This window comes from Protomyctophum bolini (genome assembly GCF_963924005.1).
Source record: "Protomyctophum bolini genome assembly, chromosome: 15".
Classification (NCBI taxonomy): domain Eukaryota; kingdom Metazoa; phylum Chordata; class Actinopteri; order Myctophiformes; family Myctophidae; genus Protomyctophum; species Protomyctophum bolini.
Window position 1 is genome coordinate 24707609 of NC_137876.1, and position 17023 is coordinate 24724631.

Genomic DNA, 17023 nt, shown 5'->3' on the forward strand with positions numbered 1-17023 from the left:
CGACTTTGGGTACCTTGAATAGCGCTAAATAAATCGTATATATTATGGTTTCTTCAGCTCCGCCATCGGTGTGTGCGTGTGTGCGCGCGTTTGTGTGTGTTTGTGCGCGTGAGATTATGGGTGTATCTAATGCACAATCTATGTAAATAATGCGGGCATTGCGCATAGTAGTGTATGTATGTAGTGTGTTGAGTGTAAGCTGTAGTAGTGTATGGGAGTGTGTTGAGTGTAGTAGTGTATGGGAGCTTAGTAGTGTATGGGAGCGTAGTAGTGTATGGGAGTGTGTTGAGTGTAAGCCGACAGGGTAAACAGCCACTGGTCTTGACTCGTCTTCTCCTTGGATGTTTCAGCCTCTCTCCAGCTGTGGAGGTCTCGTCTCAGCCGGGTCATGTTCTCCATGGCCAACTGCCTGCTGCTCATGAAGGTAACGTGTGCGGCGTGCGCGCGTGTGTGTGTGTGTGTGTGTGTGTGTGTGTGTGTGTGTGTGTGTGAGCGCGCATGTGTGTGTGTGAGCGTGTGTGTGCACATGCATGCTGTGCACACACTAAACGCTGTATCTAAACGTCAGTCTCTGTCTTGCGGGACCAGCTGAGTCTCTGTAGTAGCTTTTTTGTTTGTTTCTCGGTATGTCATTATGTGTGTGTGTGTGTGTGTGTGTGTGTGTGTGCGCAGTACTCCGGATGTGGTTGTTGGTGTGTGTGTCTTGTGTGAGACATTCCCTGATGCTAGGCTAGCGGAGGATTCCCAGTGAAATCTCCCCAGACTGACCACTAATTGGATTCTTGGTCAGAGAGAGAGAGAGAGAGAGAGAGAGAGGGGGAAATGAATGGGGTGTGGATTGGAGCCCACACACTGTAGGCAGTACCACACTGCCATCTACTGGTGACAGTCTGGAAACTCTGGACCCCATACACACAACACACACACACACGCACCTCAACTAAATGGCAGTTAGGAACCAAATGGACCCGTTGCCCAGATTTGACAATATAAATAGAGATAGAACTGCCATTAAATGGGGGTCCGTAGCCTAATGCATATCAAACTGGGGGTCCTTGAAATTAAACGGGTTGAGAATCACTGCTAGAGCCGTACAAATCTTCTCGGGGGGGGGGTCCGCGGGCTAATCAAATTGGGGGTCCTTGACATGAAAATCCCCAAAAGTTTAAACATGGAGATAAGAGGTTTCTTGCCCGACAGCAACGCTATTGAAGGGACATGATGTCACATGTGGCCCTCAAAAGTGTAGTAATACATCCCCCCACACACGCGTGCACACACGCGTGCGCACACGCTCACGTGCGCTAACTTCCCTGACCTCTGTCCGTGCTCGGCTCAGCAGTGCAGTCACCATGTGAGCAATGTGTAGCGGTGCAGAGAGGGGGGGGGGTGGGGGGGCACATCGACCCAATCATACTCCATAGCTTTGATTAATGTACCCTCTCTCCCCACCCTCTCACCCCCCCACTTATTTACCTCGCTCGTCCTCTGTATCTCTATACCCCCCCCCCGCCCGCCGTTTATTTCTCTTACACTACACATTCTATCCCTCCACCCCGCTCTACGATCGTTCTCTTTGCGTGCCGTTTATCTTTGCGTGCCGTATTGTGCGCTTAACAGTTTTCTGAAAAAGCTGTTTCTATGTCAGTCGTTCTTCGATTTTTCTAAAATAGCTAAAGCGTAACATAATGCTAACACAAAAAGGGCTTCCCGCCCCAAAATGGGTTAACCTATATTACACCTCTTACTGTTTGTATGTCTCTCTTTTCTCTCTCTCTGTCGCTGTCTCCCCATGTCATTAATTTCAGCCCGGTTACATTAGTTTGTTTTTATTCTTTGTCGTACGATGGGTGGCGCAAGGACAACCTTTTGCCAATCCAAAAGCTCACAAAGCTTCACCATCACCACTCGTTGCGAGCTTGCCGAGAGGCTATTTTGTAAAACTATTTAGAAAATGTTCCACCTATAGACCAATACAGAAACGTGTCCCCTGGTCGCAGCGGACGTATTTCCTGTAGGCGGTGTAAATTGAATGGTAGAGTGACTGACGTTAGTCTGCTCAAACGTTACTCTTTTTACCTGCTTTTTACTAACACTAACTTTACAAAGATGCCCAGAACATCGGGGTGAACCTGTGTAGTTTATGGCTGCTCCGACAGTACTGGCAACATTCAACTTTGCAGAGAATTACGGAATGTAAAAAAATACACTGCGGTGGCCGAGACCAGAGCCATAGAGCAATGGTTGAGACGAAGCAGTGAAAGGTACATAGTGAGTCTTGCCCAATACCCAGTCTTTCTGTTGTATGAACACGAGGCTGCTGTACTTTATATCTCTGACTCTAAATGCTTAGTATGGGGTATAGTGTATAAGTACAGCAGCCGTTTGAGCAGACTAACATCAGTCACACTACCGTTCAATGTAGTATAAGACCTGCGAGTTTACGGCGCAGATATGTCGTCTCCGTCTACAGGAAATACTTTCGCTGCGATACATCATCACGGCTCGGCAAGGACTTGAAAGTGACTGAAGTTGTGCACGGGAGCGCGCGTGTGTGTGTGTGTGTGTGTGCGCGCGTGCATGCGTGCGTGCGCGCACACGGTTAATACGGCATCACAATCATTTTAACCACTTCATCCTTTTATATGTTAAAAAATAGCAGCTCTACAAGCTCCCAGTGCGTCACCTCGTGCCACGCTGTGAGCTTGTACGCTATTTTCGAACATTTTAAGTACACAAATCCTCTTCTGGGGGTCTCCCTGACTACATCTTTTAGGATAGGGGTCCCCAGTCAAACGGTTTCGTCAGTTTGGTGGGGGTCCTTGAAATGAAAAGGTTTCTCCTATGTCTCTCCCTGTGTCTCAGGACTATGTGCTGGCTAGCCTGGGCACCATTTCAATTAGGTTATATTATCCTGTCGGGAGCGGATGATATCGTTACGCCATGTTGTAGTATTGTTTTGTAGTCGACGGGCGGGAACAACAGGCGGCAACTTCCTTTTCCCTAAAACCGATTTTTCTCAATAAAAGCTTTTATTGAGGGAAAAGGAAGGAACCTTCCTTTTCCCTCAATAAAGTTGCCGCCTGTTGTTCCCGCCTGTCGACTACAAAACAATACTACAACATGACGTAACGATATCATCCGCTCCCGAGAGGATCATACGGACTTTTGAAACAGAGACCAGGCTTTCCTCCGAGGTGGTGGAAAGCCTGGTGAGGCAGTAGAAACATCTCTCTCTCTCTCTCACTATCTCAGGACTATGTGCTGGCAGTAGAAACATATCACTCCATCATCCAGTACGAGCCCCAGCAGAGAGTGCAGCTGCTCAGTGGCATCGGACGAATCTTCCTCCAGGTAACCACCTCAGTAACGTCTTCACGCCTCTAACTAAACCATGCACAATACCTGCATTCTAACCACCTCAGTAACGTCTTCACACCACTAACTAAACCATGCACAATACCTGCATTCTAACCACCTCAGTAACGTCTTCACGCCACTAACTAACCCATGCACGATACCTTTTTGTAAGATATGTTGGGGGCTTTTTTCGGCCTTATTTTTAACAGAATTGTTAAAGGGAACCACAGGGATCTGAGCCAAAACGAGATAATCAGAATAGATACTGTGCCAATCAAAATATTACGAGATTTGATTAAAATATAAAATAAATATAAATATTTTTTTTGGGTGGGCAGACATCACCAACGTGATGTTCCCCTGGTGGCGTCCGGGTGGGTGGGCAGACATCATTATCTTAATGGTTTACCTGATTTTAATGTCATGACATGTTTGTCACTACTGGCCATTGAGGTCACATTGTAGCCTATTAGCTAATGAGGTATATCAATACACACACACACACAGTACAGTACTACTCTCAGTTGTAAACGTGTGTGCGTGCGTGCGTGTGTGTGTGTGTGTGTGTGTGTGTGTGTGTGTGTGCCCGCGTGCATGTCTCCATGGCCAGATCGGAGACATCAAAACAGCAGAGAGGTACTTTGAAGATGTGGAGAAGGCCTGCCAAACACAGCCCAGTCACACCACATTCGTGCTGATGAACAGGTAACGTGTGTGTGTGCGCTCGCGCGTGTGCATGTGTGTGTGTGTGTGTGTGTGTGTGTGTGCGCGTGCGTGAGCGAGCGAGCGATCCTGATCATTTCGTGCCTTCAGAAAACAAGAAAACAATTGCGACAGGATTATTTTGGGCTCTGCGATGCGGTATAGCCCCGTGATTCCATCAGGACTTTAACCCATTTTAGACCTGAGGACGATTCTACGAATGTCTTCCAAATCCTGACAGTTTTCTGAAAAACCATATGTTTCTATGTCAGTGATGCTCAACCATTTTCATGTCAAGGAGCCCCAGAATTATATGAAATTACCCGCGGACCCCCATCTGAAAATATATTGTTCCAGGGACCCCCCCCACCCCCCCCCCCCCCCCCCCCCAGAAGCAAAGATTTGAGTTACAAATGTTCGCTCTGAAAGAATATATATTCAAAGATTTGCGTCACATTTTCAAGGTAGCGCAGCACTCGGTGCCGCGCTACGAGCTTGTAGATCTGCTATTGTTCACTAGCCAAAGCGTAACGTAATGCTTAAAACACCAAAAGGGGTTCCCGTCCTGAATGGGTTACCCGCTCGGCTGTGTGCCCTCACTCGCTCCGTGTCAGTTGGCGCGGTAGGTCACACCTCCTCCACGTCTGCGGCACAGCAGGGTGCCGAGCGCCACGCCAGCCGAGCCGAGGTGACAGAGACTGTGCCACTCCCCCAGCGGGGGTGTTGATGTTCAGGTCACTCCGGCAAGCGTACGGGTCCCCCTTGAAAAATGAAATGCTGCGTCTCAAGGGGCTCTCCCTTCAATAAAAGGAATCTGAGAGCTCCGTGATTTGATCACCGCGGCTTTTTATTTATATCTAGTAGCGTCGCTGTCGCGCAGAAACCTCTTATCTCCACAGTCAAAAGTGTTGGTGTTTTTTTCCCCATAAATTAACGCTGTGCTTGAACACACTACGGTGTCACGCAAATGCATCAAGAGTATAGCAGATGCGTTTGGAGCTGGTACCTGTAGATCTGCTGCTTTTGCGTTTTTTTTTTTAAATATTTTTCTATCCTGAAAAGTATCTGTTTTGGACATGAGGTTTCCACCCGACAGAGACGTTCCATATGATGTGGTTTTTTTTTTTTTGTTATGTTCCAGGGCTTTTGTCTATCTCAGTCAGAATAACTACGGTGAAGCTCATTCATCCTTCGCAGAAGTCCTGAAAATCGACCCCAAAAACCCAGTGGTGAGTGACTGCACACACAGTACACATCGTGTGTGTGTGTGTGTGTGTGTGTGTGTGTGTGTGTGTGTGTGTGTGTGTGTGTGTGTGTGTGTGTGTGTGTGTGTGTGTGTGTGTGTGTGTGTGTGTGTGTGTGTGTGTGTGTGTGTGTGTGTGTGTGTGTGTGTGTGTGTGTGTGTGTGTGTGTGTGTGTGTGTGTGTGTGTGTGTGTGTGTGTGTGTGTGCGAGACAATGTCTGCGGATCACGCGTCGGTCTGAACAGCCACTGGCTATGCACAGACGACAGACACAAGTACACAACAATAATCATCTCATAAATTATATTTGGAGCAACGTCATCATCGACATCGATGGACTGGCATAAGCAAGCGTGCCATAAGCGAACTTTGAACAACAAGCTGTGTGCCTGAGGAATTACCTTGTCTGTCTTCTGTACAGTAGGGCTATGTCATTGTTTGAGGGGGGGGGGGGGGGGGGGCACTGAAACCACTGATTTGAAAGGCATTTGTTGAATCGGCCTCAGCCAGGTCTTAATCAGCGTATGAGGCGTTAAGCATGGTGTTGTGAGCTTGTAGTTTGCCTATATTCACAATATTTATCTGTGAAACCAATTAAAACTAAAAGTAATACCTACAATTACAAGTGCTTGTCATAGTGTCCCCAGTTCAAATATGATTATTTTGGGGGTCCCCAGTTCCAAATATGATTATTTTGGGGGGTCCCCAGTTCAAATATGATTATTTTGGGGGTCCCCAGTTCCAAATATGATTATTTTGGGGGGTCCCCAGTTCAAATATGATTTATTTTTTTGGGGGGTGTCCCCAGTTCAAATATGATAGTTATTTTGGGGGGTGTCCCCAGTTAAAATATATTTTTTGGGGGGTGTCCCCAGTTCAAATATATATTTTTGGGGGGTCCCCAGTTCAAATATAATTTTTTTGGGTGTCCCCAGTTCAAATATGATTCTTTTTTTGGGGGTGTCCCCAGTTCAATTATTTTGGCATCGCTGCCTGAATGGTTTGGGAACCCTTGCTCTAGGGAGCATAAAGGTGCACAGTAAATTCCATGGGAATCCATCCAGTTAAATATTTTTCAGAGATCTTGGATTGGATTAGCGGTGCTACAATCGAACACACTACTCAATCATCTGTCTGTCTGTCTCTCTCTCTCTTCCCATCATCCTCTCTGCCTGCCTGTCTGTCTGTCTGTCCTCCAGGCCAACAACAACGCAGCCGTGTGCCTGCTGTACCTGGGCCGACTGAAGGAGTCCCTGGGCCAGCTGGAGGGCCTGGTGCAGCAGGACCCGACACTCTACCTCCACGAGAGCGTGCTCTTCAACCTGACCACCATGTACGAGCTGGAGTCGTCTCGCAGCACCCAGAAGAAGCAGGCGCTGCTGGAGGCCGTGGCCTGTCGAGAGGGAGACAGCTTCAACGCGCAGTGCCTCAAACTGGTCTAGGAGGACAGAATTAGAGGGACTAACATTTGTCCGGTGCCGTGCGCTTAAAATAGCCGATCTACAAGCTTGCGGTGCTTTGCATTGCGAGCTTGTAGATCGGCTATTTGCTTAGGCAGTGTCCGACAACAGCACTGCGCTTTCATCGGCCGCGATGCAATAAAAAAGAAGGAAAACAGAGGCACATATATTGCAAGTCTGCGGTGCCAGAAAGGGAACCGTTTTAGTTTTAGGCTTGGTTTACCAAAACGTATTAAAGATGAATTTTGCCCTTTTGTAAATATATGAATAAAGGCAACTTTAGGTCTAATATGATTTAGGAACCAAGCCCAGGCCCAATATTTCTCTTCGGGTCGGCCTTGGCAGTGGACAGTGCGAGGACAATGACGCAAGAAAAGTCATGGCCCAATCTGCTCAGAATGTTAAAGCACGGGATAGTTATGTAAGGAAGACTCCAGATAGTAAAAGGAGTGCACGGAGAAGAAGAAAATCCTGTGTGTTTAGGACATTGATGGTTTTTTTAATGATGCGGTTAAACTTTAAAGCTATGTTCATTGCTGTTTCAATTATCTAAGAAATAATAATTACACCACTACAAAAATCTATTATCTACGAGTAGTGACACAGCCAGGGCACACTACAAACATTTCGTGGCTGTCGGGCAGAAACCTGGTATCTCCATATTTCTTTGTTTTGGTAAATTGTTGTCCAACTTAAAGTGTCACACAAAAGCAGTGAAAATAGCTGAGCTAACAAGCTCACCATGGGGTTGTGAGCTTGTCAGATCGGCTATTCTCACTACTTTAAATCGTTTTTTAAAATAATAATAAAAAAAGGAACGGTTTTGGGTTTCCACCTGATAGCGACGGTTTGCATTTGGAGTGGCTTGGGTGTTAACACTGCCACTCTGCATGACTGCAGCGCTATACCGTAGCCGACAGCGTGGGCATTATCTGCATTAGCCAATGCGTTGTTTTTGAACATTCCCTCTTAGACTACAAGAAGCCCTGTTGTATCACTCCTTTCTTTCTCTGAGCTGTTATCGTTCCAGCATTACTGTGTTGTGTGTTGATATAAATTAGGGTGGCACACTTGTTTTCAGCTCAAGTTACATATTTAGGTCTGCGATTACCTCATGAAGAGAAAGGGAGAGAAGAAATCGGTTCGGGTTTTGCACTGTGTCCTATCCACTAAACGCAACGGAATGTAAGTTATCCAAACCATGTACATATCGTAGGGAAGTTGTTGTAAAAAGAAACCTATATATATATTTGTCTTGCAATTTGTTTTATTGATTTATCCTTATCTTAAGTATCACTGTTTACATGGATCAGAATTCATTTAATCGCATTGTGTGTTCTGGATATGAAAAAACAATTGTTTTATCCTCCATAAGAATCAACTTTTATGTCAAGAAATTCTGATAATAAAAAGACAGGCTGAAAGTCATAGCAACGATTTAATTTCCATGTGAAGTCATCCGTCTACAAGAGATGCTGTACTTTATCAACACTTTTCATTATATCAATGTACAGTAACTCGCATTACCTAGTATGATAGCTGTGTAATCACATGTTTAGAGTAAAGTCATTTTAAAGTGACGGTGCCTAAATAGAAATAAAACCAAGGCACAGTAGGTTATCTACAAGAAGGCTTACTAGTCTATCCTGATAATGATTTTTACATGGTCCATTATATCCATTATATACCGCCATGAACCGCTTTACCTAAAATCGTAGTGTCAACTTAAATATAAGTCACGCTGCAATACATTGCATCATTGTAGAGCTGCAATCATTATATTGATTACAAATAATTCATCCTTCGTCAATTTTCTTATAATCAACTAAATTAGTGTGATCAACCACTTAAATGTCACACAAAAAAATGCTAAAAGAGTCAACGTACAAAATCACATGTCACGATGCAGCATGTTGTGAACTTGTAGATTGGTTATATTTTAGCTCGTTTTGAAAATCATTTTTTATAAAAAACAAAATCTATAATTTATTATAATCAATTAGTTTATTCAGGCAGTACTACACTATGTTTTTGTGAGGGTACCTACCCTAGGGGACACGGGGAGAACATGCAAACTCCACACAAAGGCCCTTTCGCCATCAAATATACAAGTCCAATGGGCTCCATGCACAGCAGCCATATGAACCAAATGGACCCGTAGGGTTTGTTTGTATGCACACAAAACCTTCGTACAATAGAGGGTATGCATAAAGTGAATGGCAGATCGAGTGACAAAGTGAATTTGATGCAATCAAATAGGACGTTTGGGCTATCAAGGCCAGAAAGTGGGGGGGGGGTTTGCGTTCCCGCATAACATTCCCGGGTATGATGATGTCACGCACATACTATATGGTCCCTGGTCTTACCCAAATACTCCAATCCAAATCAGACTTTTATACTTCACTGTACATACTGGCACCTGGCCAAACAATAACTATGTACTATGAAGTCTCTCTCTGCACTTCGTTTCCAGGCACTTTCATGAAGACATTAAGCTTCTCTTCTTCAGTCACTGTAATGAAGCAACATACTTCTGACGGATCTCAAAGTCGTCAGCCGGTCGGTTGTGAGCCTTCCACACGGGCTCCCCCACAAACAGTCTCATAGCTTTAGTGTAGTTCTGTGGAAAGATTGCAAGAGTCAAATCATTGTGAATGTAGCTATTAAGCCTGATTTAATATACATAGTTGTGCGATGGTGTCCTGTGTCGAACATTGACCGATCTACAAGCTCACTAGCCTCGGAAACCCAGACGTTTTTATTTCCAGAGAGACAAGAAACGTCTGGGACCGAGTCCACTTCAATTCGGCATAGAGTAGCGCAAACGTCGATCATTCTCTGCTGATTTCTGATCGTCTGCACCTTTGTTAAATTGACGCGTACACACACAATCCTCTCTGTCGCTCTAATTAATTAGTCTCATGTCGCACAGCTGCATCTATTGCCGATTATCCCGGCGGATCCTGCCGGGAGCTGCCTATGCCATAGAAAGCATAGGTGGACCCCAGGGCAGGCTACAAGCTCACAAACTTGTAGATCGGTTATTTTTGGTACAGGACACCGTACAAATGAGAACTTGCACAGGACACTTCCAAGTATAAATCACACTTTACTTCATAGTGTAACAGTAATCACAGCAACAATGGAGGATTTAAGAGGGCTCAAAAATACAGAGTGCATGTGTGTGTGTGATTTAAAGACAAGATCCTAAATCTCAATCTCCAGGGGGTTAATGACAGGTCGTCCAGCTAAATTACGTTTAGTTTGGAACCAACTGGACCCTTGTGTGGGTCTGTAACTCCCAAGAATGTATAAGTGCAACAAACAGGTCAATTTGGTTCTATCAGAATAATAACCCTGAGGATTTTACAGTTTAGATTAGCGTCCCAGAGATGAAACATTTTATTAAATGGGGGTCTGTGGCCTAATACATATATTATTGTCTCTCTCGGGTGTAAACCTCATATGTCCAAACCTGTTACTTTTCAGGATGCATACGGTAATTGCATATTCAAAAGTAGCAGATCCACGAGCTCAACGCTTTAGAGCTTGTGTGGATCTGCTACTTTTGATACTTTGTGTGACGCCGTAATGTGTTCACGTAGGGCGTTAATGTACGAAAGAACACAAAAAGTTAGAAAATGGAGAGGTTTCTTTTCTGCCAGACAGCAACACTATCCAACTGTGGATGCTTGAGAATCACTGAGCTAATCCACAGCCACAGACTCACAGTGTCGGTGAGGGTGAAGCGGTGGTAGATGCCTGCAGGAAGGGTGATGAGGTCTCCTTTCCTCATGGAGATCCTGATCCAGCGCTCGTCCTTGTCCCTGACGTCGAAGTATGCCTGGCCGTCCAGGACGTAGCGTATCTCATCGTCCAGGTGGAGGTGCTCCTCAAAGAACATCTTCAGCTAGGGAGAGAGAGAGACGAGACAGATAGATAGAAATATACAGCCAAGAAATTATCCAGTGAGTCAATGGCGTCGGCGTGTGCAAGCGTTTAGGGCAGGGGTCTTCAACATCCTTCTGCCCAAGGACCCCTTTAGCTGTGAGAGATGAAGCAAACTTTTTCATAAATGAGCTAGATAGCTTCATAGACCTTTTGTTCACAGCACTGTCATAGGTATTGTGTCAAGTTTTTTTGTGTACACATGATTTCCATGCAGGTGATTATTTCACCTTTCAAAGTGTGGGGAGTTTGGAAGCACTCTTTTTCAATGACATAACATCCTGCTGCCTCCTGCATTATGTGCAGGAGGTATGCAGGATTGGCAAGTGATTTCCAATGAGTGCTTCCAAAGTAGAACACTTTAAAAAAGTATCACCTGTACAGACTTTATTGTCAGAAAGTAGCTCAAAACATATCTACGCTGGATTGTTATGAAACAAATACTTTGCAGATAGATAATTAAATCTTTCCGTACAGCAGCTATGTTGGTGAGTTTAACGTTGTTTAATACAATCAGATAGGACTTTTCCGTTTTGATGTATGGGCTGTCAATGGTTGGTGTTGCAACTCTAGATTCAACATATTAGACTAAATCTAGAGTTGCAAGTAACAGTTGAGGCTAACATTCCATGTGCTTGTCAGGGTGGGGGGTCCCCAGTTCAATATGATTATTTTGTGTGGTCACAGTACTCATTTGTGAGCTGGGGGGCCAGGGCTGTGTCTGTGTTCATGTTAAATGGGAATTCTAAATGTGCATTGTGCCATCCAGCCTGCCATGGCAGTGGTTGTGTGTGACATGGATAAGCTTTCTGAAAACAAGGGATGAAAATGTCAGTGTGGTGAGTTAATCTCTAGTCTAGATAATAATTGTGACTATTGATTACTTAGTTTGATAGTTGCTGCCATACTGCAGTTTCACTTGTTTCCAGGCAGGTGTGATTGATTGATTAACAGTTTTCAAAGACACGCACAGGAAAGTACAGGTCAATCATCATCATTTTTCGACCGCGGTCGAGATCGTGGATTTCACAATAACACGCCAGACTTCCCGGTCCTTCATTGCCATCCCCAGTTCCTGCTTACTGATGCCTGTGTCCCTAGCGATGACATCAGGGAACGACAGTTTTCTACCTCTGGTCTGCTTTGAGGCAGGACTCCAGAGAAGATATAACCTGCATTGTCAGCTCTGTAGCAGTGGCCGGCAAACTGTGTTCTTCTGAATCGGACTAGTGAAGAAACACTGAAGGTTGCCGTATATTAGATTAGTCGATGGGTGGCTCTTCCAAGACAGATTTTGTGCTCAAGAAGCAACAGGTCAATACAGGGTCTGCTAATGGGATTAAACAACCAAAGCACTAGGGCTTGTTTCCATTGGGGTCCTTATAGTCAATTAATCAAATGGTAGACTCCTGGAATGAGGCCTCTCACCTTTTCCTCATAGTTCGGTAAGGTGTCTTTATGAACGCTGATGATATCCGTATAGGAGTAGCCTTGGTCTTTGCGGAGTTTCTCCAACTCTGGGTCTGCATCATAGATATCTGCATTCAGCTGGAGAAAAAAACACCACAGCAGCTTTGATCAACAGTAAAAAAAATAATTCAAAAAAGCTACTAAACAAACGTAAATTAAACTATATGATATAGTACTTTATTGTCTGTTCACACTGAAATGTGTATTGCGACCCAGCAGCCATGTATGCAGAACACCCCCACACACACACCTCTCTCTCTCTCTCTCATTAGCAGGCACAGCACTATCACTCTCTCTGTTTCTGGCGCCCCCTACTGGTACTAATAAGTCATATACTCATACGGACATTGCTGGTAAGCTGGTTGTAGGAGTGGTTGCACCACTCAAGACAAGAGCAATGTCCACCACTTAGATTACCCCATGGCTACAACAACTCCTGATTACCGGTAAGCCTCAAAGACGACTGGTGGGCAAAGGACCTCTTTAGTTTGACCTTATTATTGTATGCTGCTGGGACACCATTATCTCCTTCCTGAAGGTATAGCAACCTATATTCTCCATACAACACATGTTATAGTGTTTGAGTAGCTGGTCCATAGCTATAGTGTTTGAGGTGATAATCCTTGCTAACCTTAGGATGCTGTTATACGTAGATGTACAGTATATAGAGGTTCCAAACGGAGCTAACGTGGATGTATAAAGTTTCAGAAGTGGTTGTCCAACAATCTTTGAACAAATGTTCAGTTGTTGCAGCATTTGTGACTTTAGGGCTGCAAACAAACATCCATAGCAGGTGGTACTCATACTACAGTAGTTGAAGAACACTCATAATAACAGAACTAAGTGAAGAACAAAAGAAGAATCCGTCTACTATAGCACCGAAGTAGCCCCTCTCGGAACCCTCCATAAAGCTTTTATGAAATTTGGATTTCGCTTTACAAAATGTCAGAAACTTCAGTACCATTGGGTTCTGCTTGTAGGGCTAGCACCGAAGGAGCTTAGACGGCGAAGGAAGGAAGTAGATTCAATTCAACGGTCTGCAGTCAATTGCACACACAGAAAAGATGAATTGGTCATCTTGAGATTCTTCTCATATTTACTCATTGCATGGCTGCAGACTGCAGTCCTGCAGAGATTGCTTGTAAACTTTATTTCTGAAGCTAATAAGCTAACGATGCTAACGCCAGGGCAGCATATATAATACCTTCCAGTGTGAAACGCCGAGCTGTTTTAGTTGGTCCAGAGAGACGGGCTGGTTTGGACTGAGTTTATGTGGAGCTCTCTGATCTTCATCGGAACTGTCCATGTACCAGGCCTCTATGGTTGACATGATGCTCTTTAAACTGTTCAACCACACCACACTCAACAAAACAACACAGAGCTAACGGTGTGATAACGTGCACGCTGGTACTTCCGGCAACAACATGGGACTTGGGATGCTGTGGTCAGAGCCTGATCCACGTATGTGCAGATCTTCACCAGCAGGTGGCAGTAAACATCGAATCACCATCATTGAGGTGATTGAGACAGAAACCAACGTGGTCACACAGCTTGTACAGTAGTAACCATATTGAATTAATCAGCCAACACTCCCCACTCACAGGTGGTTGGCTTGGGAAGCCGTGGATATGCACGGCTTGGGATACACTTCCTTCTCAGAATGCATTTCTTTCATGTGGATTCCAAGGGATTCGATTTCCCAAAAGTTATGTAACTGATCTGACAGTGCCTGTTCCTCTCCGACGCTGATGTGCATCACTTCAATGTCCACAACAGTTATGATATTTAGCGTGGTGACTTCTCCTTGCACCAGCTATCCAAATACACTTTCCAGCAGTGCAAATATAGTCCTTCATTCAGTCTCTCCATTTTTCCTGAGACCATTTTCCAATATTGGTCTCCGCCAATTAGGACTCCTCTGCATCCATCCCTATGATGGGTACATCTGCTATGGGCATTCATTTTCCTTCCAAGTCCCAATTATCTTTCCGTTTGGCGCTCTATTTTCCCTATTTTCCCTGGACTACAGTCCAGTTATACATTAGTATAACTGCACTTTTCTCTTCACAGATGAGTAACTCTTAACGAGGCTAGAGTCTGCAGCACCATGGTGACTGAATCCCTGCAGTCAGCCTTCAACCGTGAGTATCTGGGTTATAATTACTTATATACAGTCAATCAACAATATATGAATTGTATGACTGGCTGAAAGGAAGGCCAAAATGTGGAGACCACACAACGTGTTCCAACGCAATCGCTGTTGTTGTGAGCTTGTAGATCTGCTATTTTCGGCAACGATATTTGGTAGAGGGGAAAAAAGAGGGGGCCAAGGATGGACCCCATGTCAGCGAATATAGGTCAAAGGGGTAACCGTCGGTCACAGTTCTTAAGTGTACATCCCAGTAGTGGATGTGAGTCAAACAGGACTCTAATCCTAGAGAACACCCCCTTAAACGTCAGCAAAGAAGCAAACTGTTTCACGTCAAGGACCCCCAAATTGACATTTATTAGCCCACGTACCCCCATTTGAAAAATATATGCCAGGGACCCCCATAAGAGAAGCATTTTATGGCTCTAGCAGTGATTCTCAACCATTTTTATTTCAAGGACCACCAGTTTGACATGCATTAGTATACGGGCACCCATTTAATGGCATTTCTATCTCTGGAACCCAAATGGACCCATTAGAAGAGTCCCATTTGTTTCCAATTGTACACTCTCTGAGTTACAGACCTATAAGGGTCCATTTGGTTCCTACATTATATCTATCATTTAGCTATAGGGAGCCCCTGAAACTCCCACCGGACCCCACTTTGAGAACCATTGTACTACTAGTCAAGGGTTCGACTCACGATCCTGGCGACCTTTGCCACGTGTCAACCCCCCCATCTCTCTCCCCATTTCCTGTCACCATACTTAGTGTACGCTATCCAATAAAGGCAGAAAAAGCCCCAAAAACATTTAAATTTAACATTTGTTTTGTTCCGTAAAGATGAGACACATATTGGTGACTGGTCAACATTCTGAAATGACAACCCTGCAGAAAATGTGTATTTGACACGCAGCTGTTTTCTTGGTATCATCTGTACCAACCAAGTCATGTAAAAGTAATTCTTATGTATTTACACATAAGCACAATTAATGAGCTAAACCTGACACTGTGGACTCATGACATGTCCACAATAGCCCATGCCCTGCTCTAATAATAGTCCTATTCAGAGCTACATGTGAGTGAGTTGTTAGTTAGTCATCATGTTCACAATGACACCTGCCCCACTCTCTTGTTTTCCACACGACTGGTTCTCAAAGTGGGGCCTGGCGACCGCCAGGGGTACTCAGGGGGTCCCCAGCTAATGAGGAACCGTTTAAGCACTATATCTTTATTATACTTTTGTGTGCCTATGACATGCACAAAATAGGGATGCCAGCTTTGATCGAGGTTAATTTCCCTAATCACCATGCAGCTATATAGAAAGTAATCAATGAGCAAATGTACGGTGTGTGAATGACTATTCAGATCATAGGATTCTCTCTTTCCACCTAATTTAATCTGACGACAAATTTCACCCACTGTTTTTTACACCAAATAATTTAGCATGGGGTCCCCTGGCACCAAATGCCATTGCATTTGGGGGGTGCCGCACCTTCTATAAATCCTTCTGAAGGTCCTTGATATCGTCTGAGGACGACGTAGAAATATGTTTTTTTAGAAGCACCTGAAACAAACTGTGACCAGACCTTTTTTGGTACATTATGTATACTTTACATAGTACAGTACACAGCAAAATCCTGAGTGTTGATTCAAGAGTCGAAGGAGGACCCGTGCAGGTCCATTTTTACACTCTCAGAATTAAATCAAGACTCAGGATTTCTGGTGTGTGCATGCATTCTTCTCAGTGATATTTGAGTCACATGTTTCACTCCGGGTAGGGGGATACGGTGACACCGCTATATGTCACCCATGCTTTGGGCAGGAGTGGGGAATTGAAAAGACTCTGAAAAGAGAGATGGGAGAATCCCCTTTTTAGGGGGGGTTTAAAGAGTGTCTGTGTCAGTTCTACTATTGACAATAACAAAGCAGTATAATGGGATGAGAACACGCATGCGTACTGTGTGCGAGGGGAAATATTTTGACTGAGGCCGTATTTGCAGTGTAGTAGGTGCATGTGTGTTGATCTGAGATGTGGCCAACTTGTGAATCAACCCCCCCTGGGCTTTGACATGGGACAGTAGGTGGGATTTTGTCACTGAGGTACAGGCGTACTACTAATAGCGAGGTGAGTGAGTTGCTCAGGTTGTAAGTCTGCGCTGAGAGAGACTAATACTAGTTGTGGACGTCTAGCCGAGCACGCAGCTGAAGTATGGATGGGATTTGTCTCCTCGGAGTGTGTGTACTTGTCGTGTGGTCTATCACACCTGCTTCTTCCCAGGATTCATCCAGGTAAGACACTACAGTATGATAATCGCTTTAATGGCACAAAAAAATCAACTTTACATTGCACGATTACAAGTGTAAAACAGTGGGTGAAATTATTATTTGTGCAGCCTAGCTCTTAAAGGTGCACTAGGTATATAATATAATATAATAATAATATATCTATCAGCCAAGTATATTATTGTGCTGATGAGTTTCCTTGCAGAAAAATAAATCCCTTTGGCTGTAATCTGGTTTTATTCCACTGTTTATGTTGACATTTCCACTGCTTAGGTTCCCCTGAGGGGAGGATGGAACTCTTAATTGATCAGTTTGAACTTCAAATTGCTTGTGCCATAAAAGTGTCAAACTTGTCCTGTGCTTGTTAGTGCTCTCTCTAGTAGATTAAAGCGTCAAAGACAGCTA

General features: G+C 44.4%; 2 protein-coding genes across 3 annotated transcripts in view; one reads left to right on the forward strand and one right to left on the reverse strand.

Annotated features, from left to right (window-relative positions):
• trappc12 (trafficking protein particle complex subunit 12) overlaps nucleotides 1–8193 on the forward strand; it is a 43483-nt gene extending 35290 nt beyond the window's left edge. For both annotated transcript variants that reach the window (XM_080783091.1, XM_080783092.1), the window contains exons 8-12: nucleotides 351–424; nucleotides 3256–3354; nucleotides 3971–4065; nucleotides 5204–5291; nucleotides 6505–8193. In XM_080783091.1, coding sequence (XP_080639217.1) covers nucleotides 351–424; nucleotides 3256–3354; nucleotides 3971–4065; nucleotides 5204–5291; nucleotides 6505–6747 — 599 coding nt within the window. In that variant the 3' untranslated portion in view covers nucleotides 6748–8193. The remainder of the gene's footprint in view (nucleotides 1–350; nucleotides 425–3255; nucleotides 3355–3970; nucleotides 4066–5203; nucleotides 5292–6504) is intronic.
• On the reverse strand, nucleotides 8185–13604 carry adi1 (acireductone dioxygenase 1). The gene is made up of 4 exons (XM_080783093.1): nucleotides 13388–13604; nucleotides 12142–12261; nucleotides 10496–10675; nucleotides 8185–9385 (listed from the first exon to the last, which is right to left on the reverse strand). The coding sequence occupies exons 1-4, from the start codon at nucleotides 13511–13513 to the stop codon at nucleotides 9275–9277; spliced, it is 537 nt and encodes a 178-aa protein (XP_080639219.1). The 5' UTR covers nucleotides 13514–13604; the 3' UTR covers nucleotides 8185–9274.
• Between the last annotated feature and the right edge of the window lie 3419 nt (nucleotides 13605–17023).

Bases quoted from the DNA above. Each gene is read 5' to 3' on its own strand.
- adi1 (XM_080783093.1), bottom strand. From the start codon at position 13,513: ATGTCAACCATAGAGGCCTGGTACATGGACAGTTCCGATGAAGATCAG. The intron at 12,262-13,387 runs GTATTATATATG...TTTTTTCTCCAG, and splicing joins TCGGCGTTTCACACTGGAAG to CTGAATGCAGATATCTATGA. The intron at 10,676-12,141 runs GTGAGAGGCCTC...CTCTCTCCCTAG, and splicing joins TACCGAACTATGAGGAAAAG to CTGAAGATGTTCTTTGAGGA.